Source organism: Urtica dioica, chromosome 8 (assembly GCF_054948205.1).
Source record: "Urtica dioica subsp. dioica isolate 48M chromosome 8, U.dioica_male_clone48M_v1_H2, whole genome shotgun sequence".
Lineage (NCBI taxonomy): Eukaryota > Viridiplantae > Streptophyta > Magnoliopsida > Rosales > Urticaceae > Urtica > Urtica dioica.
The window spans coordinates 30,538,418-30,557,244 of record NC_142763.1 but is presented as its reverse complement, the minus strand read 5'-3'; the positions used below and the strand labels follow the sequence as shown (position 1 = coordinate 30,557,244).

The window sequence follows — 18,827 nt, the reverse complement described above, 5'->3', positions numbered from 1 at the left end:
GTTGACGCCTTGGCTGAGCTCTCAACCAAATCCCATACAGTTTCACAATCTCTTCCGCCGGTGTGTCAAACAACTTCTTGCAGAATCGATCTGTGTGACTTATTATAAATTTGATGCGTGTCGTTCCGCGATCAAAAATAAATTCCTTAATTGAATACCAAGTATAGCAGCAAATAAGGGTCGAACCCACAAGGACCTAGATTAATTAAATGATTAACTAATTTCAAGAAAAATAACTATAATACAAAGAATCAGGGGGGTTTTTGGAAATTATAAATTTAACAAAGAAAACCAAATGGTAAAAAGACACGGTTAAGGTTTCATTCGCTCCCGCAACAATCCTATTCAATCTTGGTTCGACAATACTCGCACAACTCGTATAAAATCAACGTCCACAGAAAATCGACACACGCGGTCAATAATCTCCGCAATCCTTTGATATTAGCTAATCACGACGTTGCGCCGATAAAGAGCCCTAATTGTTAAACAACCTAATGAACACGCGCCTAGATTTAATCTAACAACAGCAATGAATTCAGAGAGCAAGACGAACGGAACAATATAAATTCAACACGCGTGATTCAATTAATTCCGGTTACTCTTTTCACTACGTGCACAAGATCCTTGCGAAACCCGTACCCGTAGTCGCACCACTAATTACTAGCAATCCTAACAATTACGGATTAAAATTGCCAGTATGGCTATGAATAATAATATTCCTATCTAGGTGATCAATCCAAACAGAAACACAACAATTCATGGACACTAACGATTGGAAAATAAATAATAACTTCAATACTAGAAGTAAAAAGCAAAATCTACACCAAGATCTTCAATTCATGTTTTGGGATTGAAATTCCCCTTAACCGTTCAAAACCTAACTAGACATAATTAAATAAAAAACAATACAAGCAATAGAAAAAAGAAAGAAGATAGAACGAGTTTTTGGAGTCGGGACGGTCTCCACGGGGAAACTGTCCGTACTCCAGTTGTCGCCGAAAGTCCTTTTCTCTCTTCGTAGTCTTTGCGGCTCTTCTTTTGCTCTGAAAATCGTAGTCTAAGTGTGCTAGGTCAAAATCCGAAGTCCCTTTTTAATTGCACTCCGAATGGGCTTTACTTGAGTTGTATTGGGCTTTTAACGGAACTGTACCGCGGTACTGCCACTGATTCTTGCTCCTGTACCTAGGTACTAGACTGCTGTACCGCAGTACAGCTACTGCTTTGCTCCTCTTCAGTGCGCTGATCCGTTTACTTCCAAAAGTTGACATTTTAGCTCCGAACTCCCCCGGATTCACCTAAACACATGTAAACACTCAAATCATTAGATGTTCAATTGTAAACGTGATTTTAAGTGATTATGATGAATAACGTGGTGAAGAATGATCACAAAATAACAAGAATTATGCACTTATCAATTCCACATATGAAACAAATTGAAGGGGCTCATTCATATTTCAGATTAATCCAAAAGAAATTTCCATCTTTTTTCTTTATCTTCGTTCTCTTTTTTAGAGGTGTTTCCAGGTTCAATGAAACCTAGACTATAAAGTACTCTTGCCAATTCCCCATGAAATTGTTTGTATCAGAGGCAATGAATCGACCCACATAATTCCGGACATCATTCACCAATCATTCTGACATAAATCCCGATTGGACATCGTGCAATTAGACCCAAATGTCCAAGGTCTTCAACTCGATGTGCTTCAAAATATCCCCGACTTCCAGCCTAGTAAAGACCAAGAAAGCTCTATTAAATGTCCATGGGCTCCATTCGATCAACCTTTGGATGTCCACTTCATGATGGAATTAAAATATGTACCGATTATGGCCAATTTCCTTCAAAAATATTCCTCTCTTGGGTTGCCATAACTCTGCCAGAGTGTGCTGCATCGCCAAAAAGGTCCCCAACACCACCGCACGTCTACATCCTCTAGGCTCTCCTCGTCGTTCTCGTACGCCAAGCCTCCCTCCTCTAGTCGGATCGGGTGTTTGCGTAGATATCCGTCAAATCCTCAACTTCTCCTCATGAAGCCATTCTTCTGTCAACGTCGCCCCATCGAAACCTAATACCATTGGTTATTACCCTAGGGCTATTCAAGACTCCAGTACTCTCTCCTTAGGAAAGGAATTTTAAAAGCCAAAGCTTAGGAACGCAAAGGAAAGATTTTGAAATGGAAAAGTCAAAACTCAAGAGACAAAAAATGATAGCTACCCAAACCAAGGTTTGGCTTTCCGGGGAAACCGGCCGGATTTCGGCCGGGATTTGCCGAACCGGAGTTCACCAGGAAGAAACGTGAAGAAACCGCTGCCGTGTCGTGAATCCGGTAAAAATACGACCGTTTTATGTTTTCTTCTGCCTTCATTTGCTCAAATCCCCCCTCGTATCGTGATTTCCGTCAACTTGACTGCACTTGCCGGCGGATTCCATTCGTCACTGCCTTCGTTTATCAAAAACCGAGGTTTCCGAGAGGTATGAGTCTAGGGTTTCGGAGATTTGGGGATTTTTTCAAAGATTTGTGTCTTAATCCTAGAATATGATGATGAATTGATTTATTTGATGAGAAATCATAATTATTGTCATGATTATGTTGAATTTAAATTAATTTGGCGATGATTGTGATGTTGATTATGTTTATGTTGAATTAAACTTAATTTGATGATGAATTGATGATTGTGATCATGTTTATGTAAAATTAAAATTAATTTGATGATGAATTATGGCGTTCGGTTCTCATTCACGAGTGACGAGAGACACTTCACGTATAATAATTACTAAGTAGTGTGTTTTATATTTTTTTCGTACATGTTGTAATCAAGGTTTGATTTATGGTACTTTATGTTGAATTTTATCTTAGTTTGAACTTTGTGTTTTATATTTTTTCATACGTGTTGTAATCAAGGTTTGATTTTACGGTACTTTATGTTGAATTTTATATTGGTTTGAACTTTGTGTTTTATATTTTGTCGTATGTATTTGTAATCTAAGTAATTTAGTTTTGCAAAATATGAAAAAAAAAGTGTTTATTATTGTAAAATATTTTTTGAATACCCATCGGTTTCCTACATTTTTGTCGATTTCGTCTACTGTAAGCGGTTTCTTACCAGTACCGATTGCCTTTTTTTTTTGTCTGAATCTCTCTCGGTTTTCATTCCGGTAAGCGATTTTCCCTTAAAATTGAAGTCCCGATACGATAACGGTAACGGTAAACAGATCCTTGACCCAAATCATACAGAAGCACACGAGTTTTTTTTTTTTTTTTTTTTTTTTTTTTTTTTTTTGTCAAGATATAGTTGGTTATTGCACGTCTCTAATGGTGGATGAAATATTCCACTCTTGATGTGGCAAAAGTGGTAGTCTTCCAATTGATTGCTAATTCCTTAACAAAACGTAGTTTTCAAGTCACATGATTTCAGTGAGCAACTCTGTTTTTTCCTTAACTTTTTCCTTTGTTTGAAAACCACAAACAAAAAGGAGAAAAGTCATTGAAAAAAAAAGAAAAAAAACTCTACTTTGTTAGTTTGTATTTTTTTTTTCTACTTTGTTAGTTTGTATTTTTTTTAAAATCTATTTTAAAATATTGTCTCAAGTTTCTATTTCCCTCTAGTATATCGTAATTAAGTCGTAGCTTAAAATCAAGACTATTTATCTTCATGTCTTTTTTTTGTTTGGAAAAATGGTACAAAATAATCATTTGAAACTTATTGATTAACAAAATAGTCAAAGTTTCAATTTTTCAGCAAAGTAGTCAAATTTACGTTTTCAAAATTTTTTTCACAGTCAAAATTAAAATTTTTTACAACTATTATAAGTAATTGATCACTTTCAAAAAAATTAATTTTTGGGTCAAATTTTTTGGGAAATTAAATTGTTGGACATTTTCGTTATTTCACTAAATTAAGACAAAATTTAGCTATTTTACAAATTCAAAACTTCAAATTGATTATTTAACTACATCGCCTTTTTTTTGTATTTGATTTCCTTTTGCCGTTTAGCGTAAATAACAGTCCCTAAATTATCATGCTGTTATATTTTAGTCTTTAAATAATCTTTTAAAGTAAAATAATTCACTACTTATTGATGTTAATATTTTTGTTACAAATTCAAGGCAGATTGTTTACAGTTTCATTTAAAAAAAAAAAATCGAATAAGTATTTATAATTTGAAAAAACATTATAAACTCGTGTCAGGAACAAAAAATTCACACGGCTTTGTATGCACTGCTCTTCGAAGAATCACAGACCAACCAAACCAAACCATAAAATTAAACTCTTTCTTCTCTAATCTTCTCTTCTCTCAAACACTTTCACATCAAAGCGATGAGTTGGTGGTGGGCTGGGGCTATCGGAGCTGCCAAGGCAAGTCATTAATTCTTCCATTTAACTTCCAATTTATTAAAACATGTCCTATTTTTGTTTCTTTAATTAAATTAAATCAACAGAAACGAAGCGAGTACGAGGACGCGCCGGCGTACGAGAGCGTGGCGTTGGTGGTGGGAGTGACCGGAATCGTGGGGAACAGCCTGGCCGAGATTCTCCCACTAAACGACACTCCGGGAGGGCCTTGGAAGGTCTACGGCGTGGCGCGTCGCCCGCGGCCCACGTGGCTCTCCGACCACCCTTTGACCTACGTCCAGTGCGACGTCTCGGACGCCGACCAGGCTCGCGACCGCCTCGCCACGTTGACCGACGTGACGCACGTGTTCTATGTCACGTGGACCAGTATGCCCACGGAGGAGGAGAACTGCGAAGTCAACGGCGCGATGCTGAGGAATGTTCTGGACGCGGTTATACCCAACGCGCCGAACTTGCGCCACGTGTGCCTACAGACTGGACGGAAGCACTACGTTGGAGCGTTTGAATCCTTGGGAAAGGTATGTATACCGAAAGGGATAGATAGAACAGAGCCAAAAAAACATTATATACGAGGGAGATGTGGTTTAATGTGTGCCATGATCTTTCGGGACTTTTGTCCACCTCGTAATTATTTAAATGAGCGGAGTTAATTGATAATAAATATAGGGTCACCTCACCTAGCTAAATAGACATTAGAGAAATGAATATAAATATAAATCATATTTAGTTAGTTTAACTTTAAACTAATTAAAATTTAAAACAAAGTGTAAATAATTTAAATGCATCATGTAAATATATATATATATATATATATATATATATTTGTGTATATGGGGTAAATATTTTATTCACACTGTCGGTGGCGGACCCAGGTGGAGGGGTGAGGATGCCTTGGCTCCCCTCCACTCAAAATTTTCAGTCAAATTTTTTTTTTTTTTTACAGCTAAACATTTTTTTGGCCCACCCTAAAAAAGACTTCTGGGTCCGCCAGTGACACTGTTAATGTTAATGTCGTCTTTGGATCGACACTTAGAACCACAAAGGGTTAGATTTATGGCCGAAATCCATGATTGCACGTAGGCTAAGGGGCGGTGAAGTTCTCAAACTTGGTGGTCTCGTCGGAATGTGGTTTTCGAGAACGTATGCCTTTTTATATTTGGAGGTTATGTTATGCAAAATGTTTTGGTTAAGATAAGTGTTTAAAAATGCGTTTTCAAGGCACGCCTTGAGGTGAGGCGGTCGAAAAAAGCCTCAAGGCTTAAGACTCGGAAAAAAAAAATCCTCTGACACCTTTTTGGGTTTAGGCGTACGTCTTAAGCGTACGCGTTAAAAAAAGGCTAAATTAAATGTTCGGGCCTTTATTTTTTTGGTTTTTTAAGTAAAAAACTAAAAGACAAACGTTAGACTAGGGTTTATTAATCGCATATCCTAAAGCATAATCGCATTCCCATCTCTAAGTCTTCTCCGCTCCTGCGTGACGATGGTGGAATGTTTAACTTTTAGAGTCTCAAGTTTATTTAGCGTTTGATTGTTAGAAGTTTTATGAGTCAGACATGTTCTCATTGTTAAATTAGTATTTGAGAGTTATACTAAGAATTACAAGTCTAAAACTATTTTGAGATTATTTCGAATTCATAAAATATCTTTAATTTACTTTTGAGGTATACGCCTCGCCTCAAAAACATAAATCCCCTCAATTACCGTTTACGCCGTTTAAAACATTGGTTAAGATGAATAAAAGCACATTTAACCAAGTTTCACGCAGAAAATAATGAATGATCTTGTAAATTTTGTGACATGTAAACAAAAAAAAAAAAAAAAAAAAAAAAAAACAGGTGAAGGCACACGAGCCACCATTTGAGGAGGACATGGCTCGGCTACACACCCGAAACTTCTATTATGTGCAAGAAGACATCCTGAGCGAGGCGGTGAAGAGGAAAGAAGGTGTGACGTGGTCGGTCCACCGCCCCGGAATCATCTTCGGATTCTCTCCCGTCAGCGCCATGAACCTCATCGGCGGCCTCTGCGCCTACGCCGCCATATGCAAGCACGAGGGCGCCAAGCTGCGCTTCCCCGCGGGCCGGGCTTGCTTGAACACCCTTTTGGACGTCTCTGACGCGGACCTCATCGCCGAGCACCACATATGGGCCGCGGTCGAGCCCAACGCGGGCAACGAGGCCTTCAACTGCAGCAACGGGGACTTGTTTCGGTGGAAGCACATCTGGCGGGCTCTGGCGGAGCAGTTTGAGATCGAGTGGTGCGAGGATGAGGAAGGAGATGAGAGGGTGAGTTTGGCGGAGACGATGAGGGACAAAGGCGGGGTTTGGGACGAGATTGCGAGGGAGAACGGTTTGGTCGAGACCAAGTTGGAGGAGATCGGGTGTTGGTGGTACTTGGATGTCTTGCTTGGGGCCGACTCAAACTTCGATAGCATGAACAAGAGCAAAGAGCACGGCTTCGTCGGGTTCAGGAACACCAAGGCCTCCTTCGTGTCTTGGGTCGATAAGATGAGGGCTCACAAGATTGTTCCTTGAACGTCAAGAAACAAAAAAAAAAAATAATAAATAAAGAATCTCGTGAGAGGGATTTTGTTTGTGCTTATGTCTTGTGTTTGTGGAATCAATGTGTTTTTTTTTAATGGACGCTATGTTTGAACGTGGTCGTGTTTGAGCGGTGTCTCTAAATCTTGCGTGTAATAAAAAACATGATCTTTATATGCTATAAATTGCCACTAATTTCTGATTTATTTTTTCTTCTCTTGCATTTAAGTTGATCGTTGCAGATATTTGTTTATCTTCACCAGATACTTTTAGAAAAATAAGGCACAAAAAACACAAATAATTACATAATCCCCTAACTCTTTAATTTCTTCTAGCAAGTGTAGTCATTTTTAACGACAGGTTTTCTTTTGCTGAGTTTCTAAGACAATTTGACATTAATGTATCAAACACTGCGATGTAATTCGAACATATATATAATGGACTTGAGTACTAGGCAAACTTTATGCTGCATATAGATATGATCTCAACAGCTATAAGACATTATTGTGGATTGAACCATGAAAACTAAACAAAGAGAAAATTTATTCATATCAATACTCTTTTTTTGTCCGTAATATACAACTTTTTTAATTCTTGATGCCTTCGGGAAGATCTATAGACTGATTGATAAATAATCTCTCTCTCTCTCTCTCTCTCTCTCTCTCTCTCTGTGTTCATAATACTTGTCTGTTTTAATCTTTGTCAAAATTGACCGTAACTTCTTTACAGGGGAAACTGCGGTGTCATTGTTCACTAAATTATGTGTATTACAATCTCATTAATCTTATATATTGGATAAACGCTCTCTTATCAGACGGTTGATATAAGGATGAAAGCTTAATTAATTGCATAATGTCATATCTCATCCACGGATCTACCCATAATAGATTTTCAATGTAAAATAATAATAAAAAATCATTGGCGGCAGAAAACAAGCTATCAAGTTTATCATCTTTAGGCTCAACTTCATAATGAAAATCGGTTTAGCCATCAAGTTTGATGTAATATGGAATTTTAAATGATCGGCTTAAATATTTGCTGAAATAATGGTCTCGTTTGGCATAGCTTTGTTTTTAAAAAAAGTTTGTTTAGAAACTATTTTTTTTAAAACTAACAGGTGTTTAGTTTGTTTAGATACAGTTTTTTGAAAAAAAAAATGTTTTTTTTACCAAAAACTAACAGGTGTTTGGTAAACTGTTTATAAAACAGTTGTTACTGGTAACAAAATCTGATTTAGCATTTGGTAAAATAAATATATTATAGTAAAAAGACTAAAATAGACATGTTCTTAAAAATTAAATAATAATTATTAATATGCTTATTTATATGCATATATATGAATAATATTTTTTTCTTAAAAAAATCAAAGAGAAAAAAAGATAACGTAACAATACAAACTACTATTGGACTCCAACGACCAACGATATTCCAATAAAATGCACAAATCATTTTTAAACAAGTTTCACTCTTAGATAGGGAAAAAAAAAAGATGAGGCAGATAAAAAAGTTATGTATTATGGTACAATATCCCCAGAATTTACGAGGGGAGATAAAATTTAGAATATCATACTGGGCAAAGTACAGATGACTTAGAAACACTTTGTACGAGGATATTACGGTAATTTGTATAGTGAACTTAAAAACACTTTTTCCAAAAGCTAGGAATCCTAGCTTTTCAATCTCTTGTACAAAATCTAAAATCGCTTTTGAAGTTTTTTGTAAAAACAGTTTTTCCAAACACCAAATAAACATAGACGTGGACGTGGCGACTACGTTAAGGAATCTGAAGATGTCTTCGGGGGCCTTCGAAAGAGTTATCTTTTATGTTGAACAATTTTCCCACCTTACAAACGACTTAACTAGAGGTAGGGTCCAATGGTGCACGACTCACTTATGCTTTTGTTTTTGGAAGTCTCGTGGCGAGCCGTCTCCACAACATGGAGCACATGACCTCCCTGTTCGATGCCAAGAAGGGCCTCCCATACCCGAAAATTCAAGCAGAATCACCTCTTGTGGACAACTAGGCCCCAACAAGACATACATTTGAACCTTTTGTGAAGCTTCGAACACACTCATTTGGTGGCCTCAATTTCCTTGCAGTCGGGTTCACATCGAGCGAGTTTAGGGTGAGAAGAACCTCCAAATAGAAAATTAAAATACTATTCTTGTATGATCAGAAGGACAACTTTTTCATAGACATCTCCACATGCTACATTAAAGTATCTTTAAAAGGAGTAGTTAGAGAAAAAGTGAGGCTGAAAATTGTGTATATCGTATTCACTTAAAAGGCTTTATATACACATATAGAGAGGACGTAAATAAACCCTAATAATAAATGCTAATTCTAGATTATTCTAATAGTAAATGCTAATTCTATATTATTCTATAACACTTCCCCTCAAGCTGGAGTATATATATTTATCATACCCAGCTTGATACAAAGATATTTAATCCGAACCCCATTTAGAGCCTTTAAGAAAATATCTCCATAATTGATCGTCTGTCTTTACACATGATGTGGAAATTAAGCCTTGTTAAATCTTCTCACGAACAAAGTGGCAGTCGATTTCAATGTGTTTTGTTCTCTCGTGGAATACTGAATTGGATGCGATATGAATAGCAGCTTGATTGTCACACCATAACTTCGCCGACAAAGAGATGTTGAAGCTTATCTCTGTCAATAGTTGGTGTATCCACATTATCTCACATGTTGCTCGTGCCATAGCTCTATACTCCGACTCAGCACTATATCTCAATACCACATGTTGCTTCTTGCTCTTCCATGAGACCAAGTTTCCTCCTACAAAGACGCGATACCCAGTAGTCGATCCCCTATCAATCTGCATCTGTAAAGCATTCATTGTGAGTATGAACATGATTAAAGTACAAGATCCCACACCCTAGTGCTCTTCTCAAGTAGTACAAGATCTGCTCTAATGTTGTCTAATGGTCAACTGTCGGAGACGCCAAGAATTGACTTACTGTACTAACGAAGTATGCAATGTTTGGGCGAGTTACGGTGAGGTAGTTCAGTTTGCCGACCAATCTTCTGTATCGTTCAGGATCATCCATTGGCTTTCCTCCCTTCGTAAGCTGAATGTTGGGAGTCATTAGGGCACTATATGGCTTGGCCCTTAATTTTCTTGTCTCGGAAAGCAAATCAAGTACATACTTCATCTGTGATAAATATATACCTTTTTTGCTTCTCGTTAATTCAACATCCATGAAGTATTTTAGCGTAACCAAGTCCTTCGTGTGAAACTGAGTGTGGAGAAAGGTGTTGAGAGACGAAATTCATGTAGTATCACGTCATGTAATTACGATATCTACATGAATTACGATATCGTTAGCATAAATGACTAGAAGAATGATACAGTCTTTTATTTTCCTGAAAGTAACAGAGTGGTCAGATTTGCTCTTTAGTAGCCTAAACTGTTCAAGGGCTCGGCTAAACCTTCTGAACTTAGCACAACGGCTTTGTTTTAGCCCATATAACGCTTTTTGAAGACGACAAACTCTGCCATTCTCCCACTAAGCAACAAAACTAAGTGGTTGCCCCATGTATACATCTTCATGTAGGTCCCTATGTATAAATGCATAGGTACAAGTTATGAGTTTCCACTAAGGAGATGAAAAGTCAAACATACATAAACTTGGCGAGCCTTTGGTACAAGTTATGAGTTTCCGCTAAGGAGATGAAAAGTCAAACATACATCAACTTGGCGAGCCTTTAACAACTAAGCGAGCCTTCAATCGAGCCTTTGACGACTAAGCGAGCCTTCAATCGAGCAAGAGTTCCATCTGGATTCATTTGACCGTGAAGACCCATTTACATCCAATTTCTCGTTTCTCTGAAGGAAGAGTAACCAGTTCCCAATTACCATTGTCATCTAAGGCATTCATTTCCTATGTCATTGCTTTCTGCCAACGTGGATGATCTACGGCTTCACGAACAGTTTTAGAAATTGTGATTGAGTCAAGTGATGAAACAAAGGCACGTGAAGAGGATGACAAAAGATTATATGATATAGAGGAAGAAACGGGAGAGGTATACTGGTGTTTACCTTTGTGTAATGTGATGGGGAGATCATCGGTTGAAGGTGGATCTGATGACGAAGGACCCAGTGTACGACATGTCTCTGAAGGATCGATGAGTGTGTGTCGTGCCGGGAAAATGTGTCGAGTGTATATGATAGGTGGTAAAGGAAGATAAGGTAGTATAACATTGGGAGCAGGTTCGGTGGTGCCTATGGAATTATATGCTAAAGGGCGACTAGTGATGAAACGTCTGGAGAGGTGATTGGATAAACTAAAAGTTCATCATCCTCTGGTGGTGCAATGCTTGTCTCTCAGATGCAAAGTATAGTAAGTGCTCTAGAAATGTGAAATCAATGCATCGATACCTATTTTGAAAACGAGAGTATCCTAAGAACACACATTTTAAAGATTTTGGATCTAATTTTGTGAGACCTAGATGGACATCCCGAACAAAACATGCGTTACCAAAGATTTTTGGATTAACTGGGAATAAAGACTTTTTGGGAAACATCGTTTTGTATGGAATCGCACCTTGAAGAATAGATGATGATATACAATTGATAAGGAAACATGCAGTAGAGATAGCATCGGCCCAAAAACACTTTGGAACACCTGTTTGAAATAGCAAGGCTCGCGCAGTTTCGAGAAGGTATTTGTTTTTGTGTTCGGAAACTCCATTTCGGGACGGAGTATCAACACAAGATGTTTCGTGGAGAATGCCATTTTGGGCCATGTAATTTTGGAATTGACTGGACGTGTATTCTTTTGCATTATCACTACGGAAGGTGTGAATAGAGACATTGAATTGAGTACGAACCTCCGCACAAAATGAACAAAATAATGAGAATAATTATGAATGATTTTTCATTACAAACAACCAAGTTACACGAGAAAAATCATCAACATAAGTGATAAAGTATCCAAACCCTGGTTTGGACACAACTGGACAAGGATCCCAAACATCTTAATAAACTAACTCAAAACGAGCGCTAGATCGCTTATTGACTCTAGGACTAGAACTAAGGCGATGCATCATTAGCAAACTGACATGACTCACAGTCTAATAGGAAACCGAGCGAAATTGAGGACATAGTAGCTTGAGAAGATGAAGGGAAAGGTGACCTAAACGACAATGTTATTCAAAGGCAAATGTGACGCTGGGACAAGAAATAAATTTGGATGCGTCGATGATGTAGAGACCTCTATATGCATATCTTTTACCAATAATTTGTTTCGTCATAAGATCCTGAAAAACACAAGAGTCGAGAAAAAAATGAGATTGAACAATTCAATGTTTTTTGTGAGTTGGCTAACAGACAAGAAATTGAATGATAAGTTTGGTAAATGCAAGACATGGGATAATGATAAGGAAGCAAGTGGACGTGATAGTTCCCGAGCCAATAGCATTTCATGGAGATCGATCGGCTAAAGTAATCGTATATGCGAAAGCATGAGGTGTGAGAGTGGAGAAGAGTCACTTTTCATATGATCTGTGGCACCAGAATCAATGACCCATTTGTAGGATGAGGAAATGAGACACCCATTCGGATTACCTGATTCGGCAATGGCAGAGGATTTTTAAGTCTTTAGTGATTCCTAGTGCTCGTAAAATTTGGCATACTCATCAGCAGAGACACGAATCAAGTCATTAGAGGCGGATGCAATGTGGGCCGAGTGGTTCTTCTGAATCTTGTACAAGAGCTTTTGTCACTCTTGCTTGGTGTGGCCTGGTTTCTTGCAGTAGTTACAAGTGATCGTGCCGGACTCTTTAGGGTGAGAGTCAAAAGTTTGTGGAACTCCAGGTTTGCAGTTAGCAGAGCGAGTCATACGTGTTTCGAGATAGCAAGGCTCCGCTGTCATGAGTAGGTGGGGTCCCTCCATACAAAGAATGCGGCTGAATACCACTTGGAGTGAGGAAATGTCAAAGCCATAGATAATGTCTGACCTTGCAGTCTCCAAAGTCGAAGGGAGTCACGCTAGAAAACTCATGATGGCCATATTTGCTCTTGTTGTTGCTCCTGAACTTTCACATCTTAGCTGAAGGGAAGCAGCATGTTGAACTCTTCGTATGTCTTTTTAAACTCCATAAAGTAAGAAGGGAGTGATTGGTCTTGTTTCTCAGCCCTATATAAAGTTTTGCACACATCAATTATACGAGAAAGATTTTCTTTCCCAGAGTAAAGGAAGTTCAAATAATTCATTAGCTCTTTGATGAACTCACAGTGATTAACAAGGCCAATTCCTTCACCATCAATTGAGTTTCGGATTTGAAGAAAAATACGAGCATCCTCGCGAAGCCATGTTTGTCGCGACTCGTCACTCGGGAAAGAGTCGGTCAAGTGATTCTCTTTATCGATACTTTACAGGAACAAACGAATCATCATGCTCCAATCAAGGTAGTTCGAACCATTCAACTTGTGGCCCGTGATCTTTGAGAGAACAGGCACCATCTCCGATACACCAACATGTTTCTGTTCAACCATTTCGACCTGGGCAACAACACAAAGACAGCGAGACGTCAAGGTGATACGAGACCGACGCAAATGAAACGAGAATAAAGATAAAATGTCTGACCAAAGAGGGAAAACTGAAATAAATAAGTCGAACAGACCATGTAGAGGTGGACGAAGCGGCGGAAGTCGACAAAATCGGAAAATGGCACCGACAGGGTGGCGCGTGGGCTTCACGCGCAGCGGAGACGAGCGAAGCGTATGGTGCGGTAGGAGGCGCGTGGGCAAGCTTCTGGGTTGGTGTTCGGCATAGACTCGGTCGAAATTTGATGCTCGGTCGTTCTATGAGGATGGTGAGATTAATATTTCAACCGAAAAGGGTGAAGTTATGTTTAAATTTGAAGGATAAATTAGGGTTTTTATATGGGAACGGATTTTAGGTGAGGATGAACGAATTTCGAACCCAGAAAGGGATTGATAATTTCGTATTTTAAACTGCTAATTCGGATTTGTAGGTAACCACGCTCTGATACCAAGTAATTGGAGAGAAAGTGAGGCTGAAAGTTGTGTCTATTGCATTTATGTAAAAGGCTTTATATTAGAGGGGTCCACGGTCTGGTCCGGTCTAAAACCAGTCCAAAAATCAAACCGGACAGACTTAATTTTTCCGGACCAAACCGATTAAAACAATCCGGTCCGGTTTAAACCGTTTCGGACCGTTTTAGACTGGACCGTTTTGGACCATTTTAAACTTGACTATTTTATAATCTATTTTTTATTTATATTTTTCTTAAATAATAACCGGTCCGATTCTCTTTTAGACCATTCTAGACCGGACTGTCTTTAGACTAGACCGTTTCAGACATTTTTATTTAAATACTAACCGGTCCGATCCGGTCTAAACCACTGTTTAAAATGTTTAGACCGGACCGGACCATTTAAAAGTTCAAACCAGACCGGTGAAATTTTTAAGGGATTTGGACACTAGTAGGAGTAAATAAGTGGCTAATTTCATATTACTATTTTTTTCAAATTAGGCAGATCTAAGAGTGTTTAGTTACAAACATATAACTAATAATGACAAAATTGACATTTTTAGTTACTTGTTCGTAACTAAACACTCTTACTCTTAGATCTGTCTAATTTGAAAAAAAAAATAGTAATGTAGAATAACCAACTTATTTACTCATATCTGTGTATAATTCTAAATTTTAAACCGTTTAAAACCGGACTAACGGTCTAAAAACCAAGGATCCGGTCCCGTTTACGATGTTATTGATTTTTTTGTGCCTTTCTGCTTTGTACACATACATAGAATGTAAATAAACCCTAATAATAAATGCTAGTTTTAGATTATTCTAATAGTAAGTGCTACTTCTAGATTATTCTAATAGTAAGTGCTACTTCTAGATTAATTTATAACAAAAGGAAAATAAAAGGCGCTATTATACATTCAACGCTCTATGTATTGGAGCCCCATCTCTATAGCAGTCTCAATCACACATTAAATAGCAATAATATACACTCATAAACCACCATCTTCTCTCCGATCAATCCACGTATCACATTACTAGAGCGCACACACAGCCATATACAATCACTCACTTCTCAAAACTTTTTTTCAATACACCATAACAATGAGTTGGTGGTGGGCTGGGGCTATAGGAGCAACCAAGGCAAGTTTCCTTGTTCATTTTCCTTTTTCTCGATCTCGATCTCGATCTCGATCCCACTTTCAACTCCATTTCTCTCTTATTGCATTGTCATGAAATGGTTAAGCAGAGACGGAACAAGGAGCCGCCGGAGAAGTACGAGAGCGTGGCGCTGGTGGTGGGGGTGACCGGCATCGTGGGGACCAGCCTGGCGGAGATCCTCCCGCTGGCCGACACCCCCGGCGGGCCGTGGAAGGTCTACGGAGTGGCTCGGCGGGCCCGGCCCGTGTGGCTGGCCGACGGGCCTCTGACGTACGTGCAGTGCGACGTGTCGGATGTCGGGCAGGCGAGGGAGCGGCTCTCGGCGCTCACAGACGTGACTCACGTGTTCTATGTGACATGGTCGAGCCGCCCCACAGAGGCTGAGAACTGTCAAGTCAACGGGGCAATGCTCAAGAACGTCCTCGACGCTGTCATTGCCAATGCTCCGAACTTGCGCCACGTGTGCCTCCAGACCGGTGGGAAGCACTACACCGGCCCATTCGATCTCATGGCACGGGTAATTCTGATACTTTTGTTTATTAGACCTTTAAAATAATCATCCAAGATGGAAATACGCCGGGTGATTATGATTAAATGAATGAGATTTACGAGAAAAGAGTTGCGGGTTTTCTTTTTCTTCCCTGATATACTCAATGTCCAACGGAAGGAAAATACTGGGGATTTCAAAAACTGACGAAATCTTTTCTAATCTTGAGCTTCCCTGATTAAAAAAAAAAATAGATCAAACCCCACGATACACCCCACCACGAGGGGCTCCCGAGGCTAGACGTGGAGAACTTCTACTACGTCCAAGAAGACATCCTGAGCGAGGAAGTGAAGAGGAAGGAAGGTTTGACATGGTCGGTCCACCGCCCCGGAATGATCTTCGGGTTCTCTCCTCTGAGCTTGATGAACGCGCTGGGCGGGCTCTGCGTCTACGCGGCCATTTGCAAGCACGAAGGAAAGAAGCTGAGATTCCCGGGGACCCGAATGGGCTGGGAAGGCTACCGGGACGCCTCCGACGCGGGCCTGATAGCCGAGCAGCAGATATGGGCCTCGGTGGAGCCCAACGCCAAGAACGAAGCATTCAACTGCTACAACGGCGACGTGTTCAAGTGGAAGCACCTGTGGCCGGTCCTGGCGGAGAAGTTTGGGATCGAGTGCGGAGATTTCGACGAAGTGGGGGCGAGCGAGAGCTTGGAAGATATGATGAGGGACAAAGGTGGGGTTTGGGACGAGATCGTGAGAGAGAACGGGCTTGTGGCTACAAAGTTTGAGGAAGTCGGGTGTTGGTGGCTAGTCGATATCGCTCTTGGCTTCGGCTCGATCTTGAGCTGCATGAACAAGAGTAAAGAGCACGGGTTCCTCGGGTTCAGGAACACCAAGTCCTCCTTCAGCTCTTGGATCGATAAGATCAAGGCTCATAAAATCGTTCCTTGATCTCCCACTTGGGATTCATTATTATTATTATTGTTTTGTTTGATCTACCGAATGAAAAGAGGTTTTTTGTGTTTATTTGCTATAGGCTGGTGCAAAGACTAAATTTAGAACACTTAAAATTTTATACTTCTCTACACCAATGTATAAAGCTAACTCGAGCAACTATATCGAATTAAAAAATCAGGGGTTTTCATAAATACCCATTTCTAGAGCTTGGAGAGCAACAATGCTAGCTCCTCATCAGACACCTCAACTTCTATGAACGATCCTAGCGAAGCAGCGAGCCTCGCTGCTAATTGGTGCTTACACTGCGAATCGCGACAGAGAAAGCGATAATTAAGAGAAAAAAAATAGTACTAATATGAGCAAGCCTAGTAAGAAAGAACCCTAACACAGACAATTTTGCTTACACAAAGCTGTTCTCCTCTGTTGACGACGTCATAGAAAAATGAATAGCAGGCACAGAAGTTGTCAGGGAAGCTAAAGTACTCCTCTTTGCTTCTTGATTCTCCCACTACCTGAACATCATCACTAAGAAACTGATTCATAATTGTTTACACAGAAATGGTATTTCCAGAAATGGTATCGAACCTGAAAGATAGAGCGACCACTGGGCTGTCCTGAGATTTTCTTGACGCCTCTTTGATCCACAATCCTAGTCGCTCTCTCGAAGTTCTTTCCGAACAAGAAATGTAACCTAAATTTTAATTTTAAACCCATGTGTAACACTTTCGATCGATAATTGCGAAGTTGATCTTTCTGTGGATGGCTTATTATTACTTACATTGAGAGTTGATCTTCTGAGACTGTCCGGTGACGAAAAATCCAAATAAAAGAGTCAAAGAAACTACAACGAAAGTGATAAGAATGGTTGTGTGTGTGTGTGAGTCGAGACTCGAAAGGTACCTGAACGAGTTGACTCAATTTCTTTCCACACACTCTCGGCCACCAGACCGCTAGAACTCATTCTCTTTCGAGTATTTGGAAGGGAATCACCAGAGGCCAGAGGGTAATTATTGTCATGATAATTCTTACAAAACTAACGTCTTATTGATTCTCTGATTTTATCCAAACCACTAAACTTCCATTTTTTTTTTTTTTACTAAACTTCCTTATCGTTTGATGATCGTTAATTTTGCTTACATTGCTGCGAGGTGTTTTTTTTTTTTAGTCCTTTAGGCCTTGGGCATGTTTAGGGATAAATATAGGCTAGCCCACTTTCATTGAGCACGAAATTCCGAGTTTGACTAAAAAGAATTATTCATTCAAGTGTTGATCGAAATTTCACTCACCATAAAATGGAAATTTACATTCTCTTAGTGAAAATTTCCACTTCCATACATTAAAATAAATATTTTTTTTCAAATGATTAAAATATAGTATTTTAGTAAATAAAGACTAAAATGTAAAACCGGGAAGATATGGACATTTTTTTTAAATTAAAACTATATAAGAAAATAATATATGAAATTTATATAATAAAAATAAACATATGAGAAGATTTTATGAGAATTTAAGTAGTGGAAGAAAGACTATGAGAAGATTGTCTTGTAAGATATGAAGAAATGTTGTGAATGATGTGATATTTAAATGAGAATGAAAAAGATGGTTAAAATATAAATAAATAATAAATAAAAAATTTCATCCCAAAGTATACATTTCTTACTGTTGGCAACATTCATATATTCTATTACATTTATGGTCGTTGGATTTGGAACAGTTACAAATCCAACGGCTGAGCTTAAACAAAAAAAAACACACATACATATATATATATATATATATATATATATATATATATATATCTACTTTATACTATAAATCACAACGATGATTTACTGTTCATTTACTGTTCATAACAGAGTCAATTATAATCTTACACGTATATAAGTTTTATTCTAAGAAGACATTACTCAATCAAATTGATTCACCTTATTTCTTCTTCTCCATTCTTCCTCACCACCTATCTCCCTCATCTCACCTCACCGCTCTCTTTCTCTTCCTCCGACTTTCACTGACTCTCGCCCCCTCTCTCCTGAACAACGCCACCACCCTTTCCCTCTCTTCCTCTCTCTCACCCGCTCCCTCTCCTTCGTCCTCTCTTCCTCTCTCTCACGCGAGCGCCAACCCCGACTGTGCACGCGCCTCTGCCGACCGCGCGATCACAGCGCGAGTCCCGACGAGCTCCGAGTCCTCTGCGCGACTTGACAGGACTCTTCCTCCTCCGCCGAGTCCGCCTCTGCCAAGCCGCTTCCGCCCCGTCGCCGACCTGTAATAGCAAAACTAATAATAAATCTCGAACAGCCTGTTCA

General features: G+C 39.2%; 3 protein-coding genes across 5 annotated transcripts; 2 read left to right on the top strand and 1 right to left on the bottom strand.

Annotated features, from left to right (window-relative positions):
* Positions 1-772: 772 nt before the first annotated feature.
* On the bottom strand, positions 773-17,685 carry SSN2 (zinc finger SWIM domain protein). 3 transcript variants are annotated; one of them, XM_089623106.1, is made up of 6 exons: positions 17,422-17,685; positions 17,300-17,321; positions 17,107-17,212; positions 16,926-17,033; positions 16,716-16,823; positions 773-1,295 (listed from the first exon to the last, which is right to left on the bottom strand). In XM_089623106.1, the coding sequence occupies exons 1-5, from the start codon at positions 17,480-17,482 to the stop codon at positions 16,722-16,724; spliced, it is 399 nt and encodes a 132-aa protein (XP_089479232.1). In that variant the 5' UTR covers positions 17,483-17,685; the 3' UTR covers positions 773-1,295; positions 16,716-16,721. The 3 variants fall into 3 exon arrangements, with proteins under 3 accessions (XP_089479232.1, XP_089479231.1, XP_089479230.1); XM_089623105.1 differs by lacking the exon at positions 773-1,295 and adding an exon at positions 15,467-15,598; XM_089623104.1 differs by lacking the exon at positions 773-1,295 and having other exon boundaries at positions 16,683-16,823; positions 17,422-17,684.
* On the top strand, positions 4,165-7,097 carry LOC149389126 ((S)-8-oxocitronellyl enol synthase ISY1-like). Its single transcript, XM_089623231.1, has 3 exons — positions 4,165-4,356; positions 4,440-4,871; positions 6,189-7,097. Exons 1-3 carry the CDS (start codon positions 4,318-4,320, stop codon positions 6,885-6,887), a joined length of 1,170 nt encoding a protein of 389 aa, XP_089479357.1. The 5' UTR covers positions 4,165-4,317; the 3' UTR covers positions 6,888-7,097.
* LOC149389125 ((S)-8-oxocitronellyl enol synthase ISY1-like) lies at positions 14,935-16,559 on the top strand. Its single transcript, XM_089623103.1, has 3 exons — positions 14,935-15,057; positions 15,164-15,592; positions 15,817-16,559. The coding sequence occupies exons 1-3, from the start codon at positions 15,019-15,021 to the stop codon at positions 16,513-16,515; spliced, it is 1,167 nt and encodes a 388-aa protein (XP_089479229.1). The 5' UTR covers positions 14,935-15,018; the 3' UTR covers positions 16,516-16,559.
* Positions 17,686-18,827: the final 1,142 nt, after the last annotated feature.

Coding starts and splice junctions, on each gene's coding strand:
- LOC149389126 (XM_089623231.1), top strand. CDS start 4,318: ATGAGTTGGTGGTGGGCTGGGGCTATCGGAGCTGCCAAG. Junction 4,357..4,439: donor GGGCTATCGGAGCTGCCAAG/GCAAGTCATTAA, acceptor TTAAATCAACAG/AAACGAAGCGAGTACGAGGA. Junction 4,872..6,188: donor CGTTTGAATCCTTGGGAAAG/GTATGTATACCG, acceptor AAAAAAAAACAG/GTGAAGGCACACGAGCCACC.
- LOC149389125 (XM_089623103.1), top strand. CDS start 15,019: ATGAGTTGGTGGTGGGCTGGGGCTATAGGAGCAACCAAG. Junction 15,058..15,163: donor GGGCTATAGGAGCAACCAAG/GCAAGTTTCCTT, acceptor ATGGTTAAGCAG/AGACGGAACAAGGAGCCGCC. Junction 15,593..15,816: donor CATTCGATCTCATGGCACGG/GTAATTCTGATA, acceptor AAAAAAAAATAG/ATCAAACCCCACGATACACC.
- SSN2 (XM_089623106.1), bottom strand. CDS start 17,482: ATGAGTTCTAGCGGTCTGGTGGCCGAGAGTGTGTGGAAAGAAATTGAG. Junction 17,322..17,421: donor AATTGAGTCAACTCGTTCAG/GTACCTTTCGAG, acceptor GTCACCGGACAG/TCTCAGAAGATCAACTCTCA. Junction 17,034..17,106: donor GTGGTCGCTCTATCTTTCAG/GTTCGATACCAT, acceptor GATGATGTTCAG/GTAGTGGGAGAATCAAGAAG.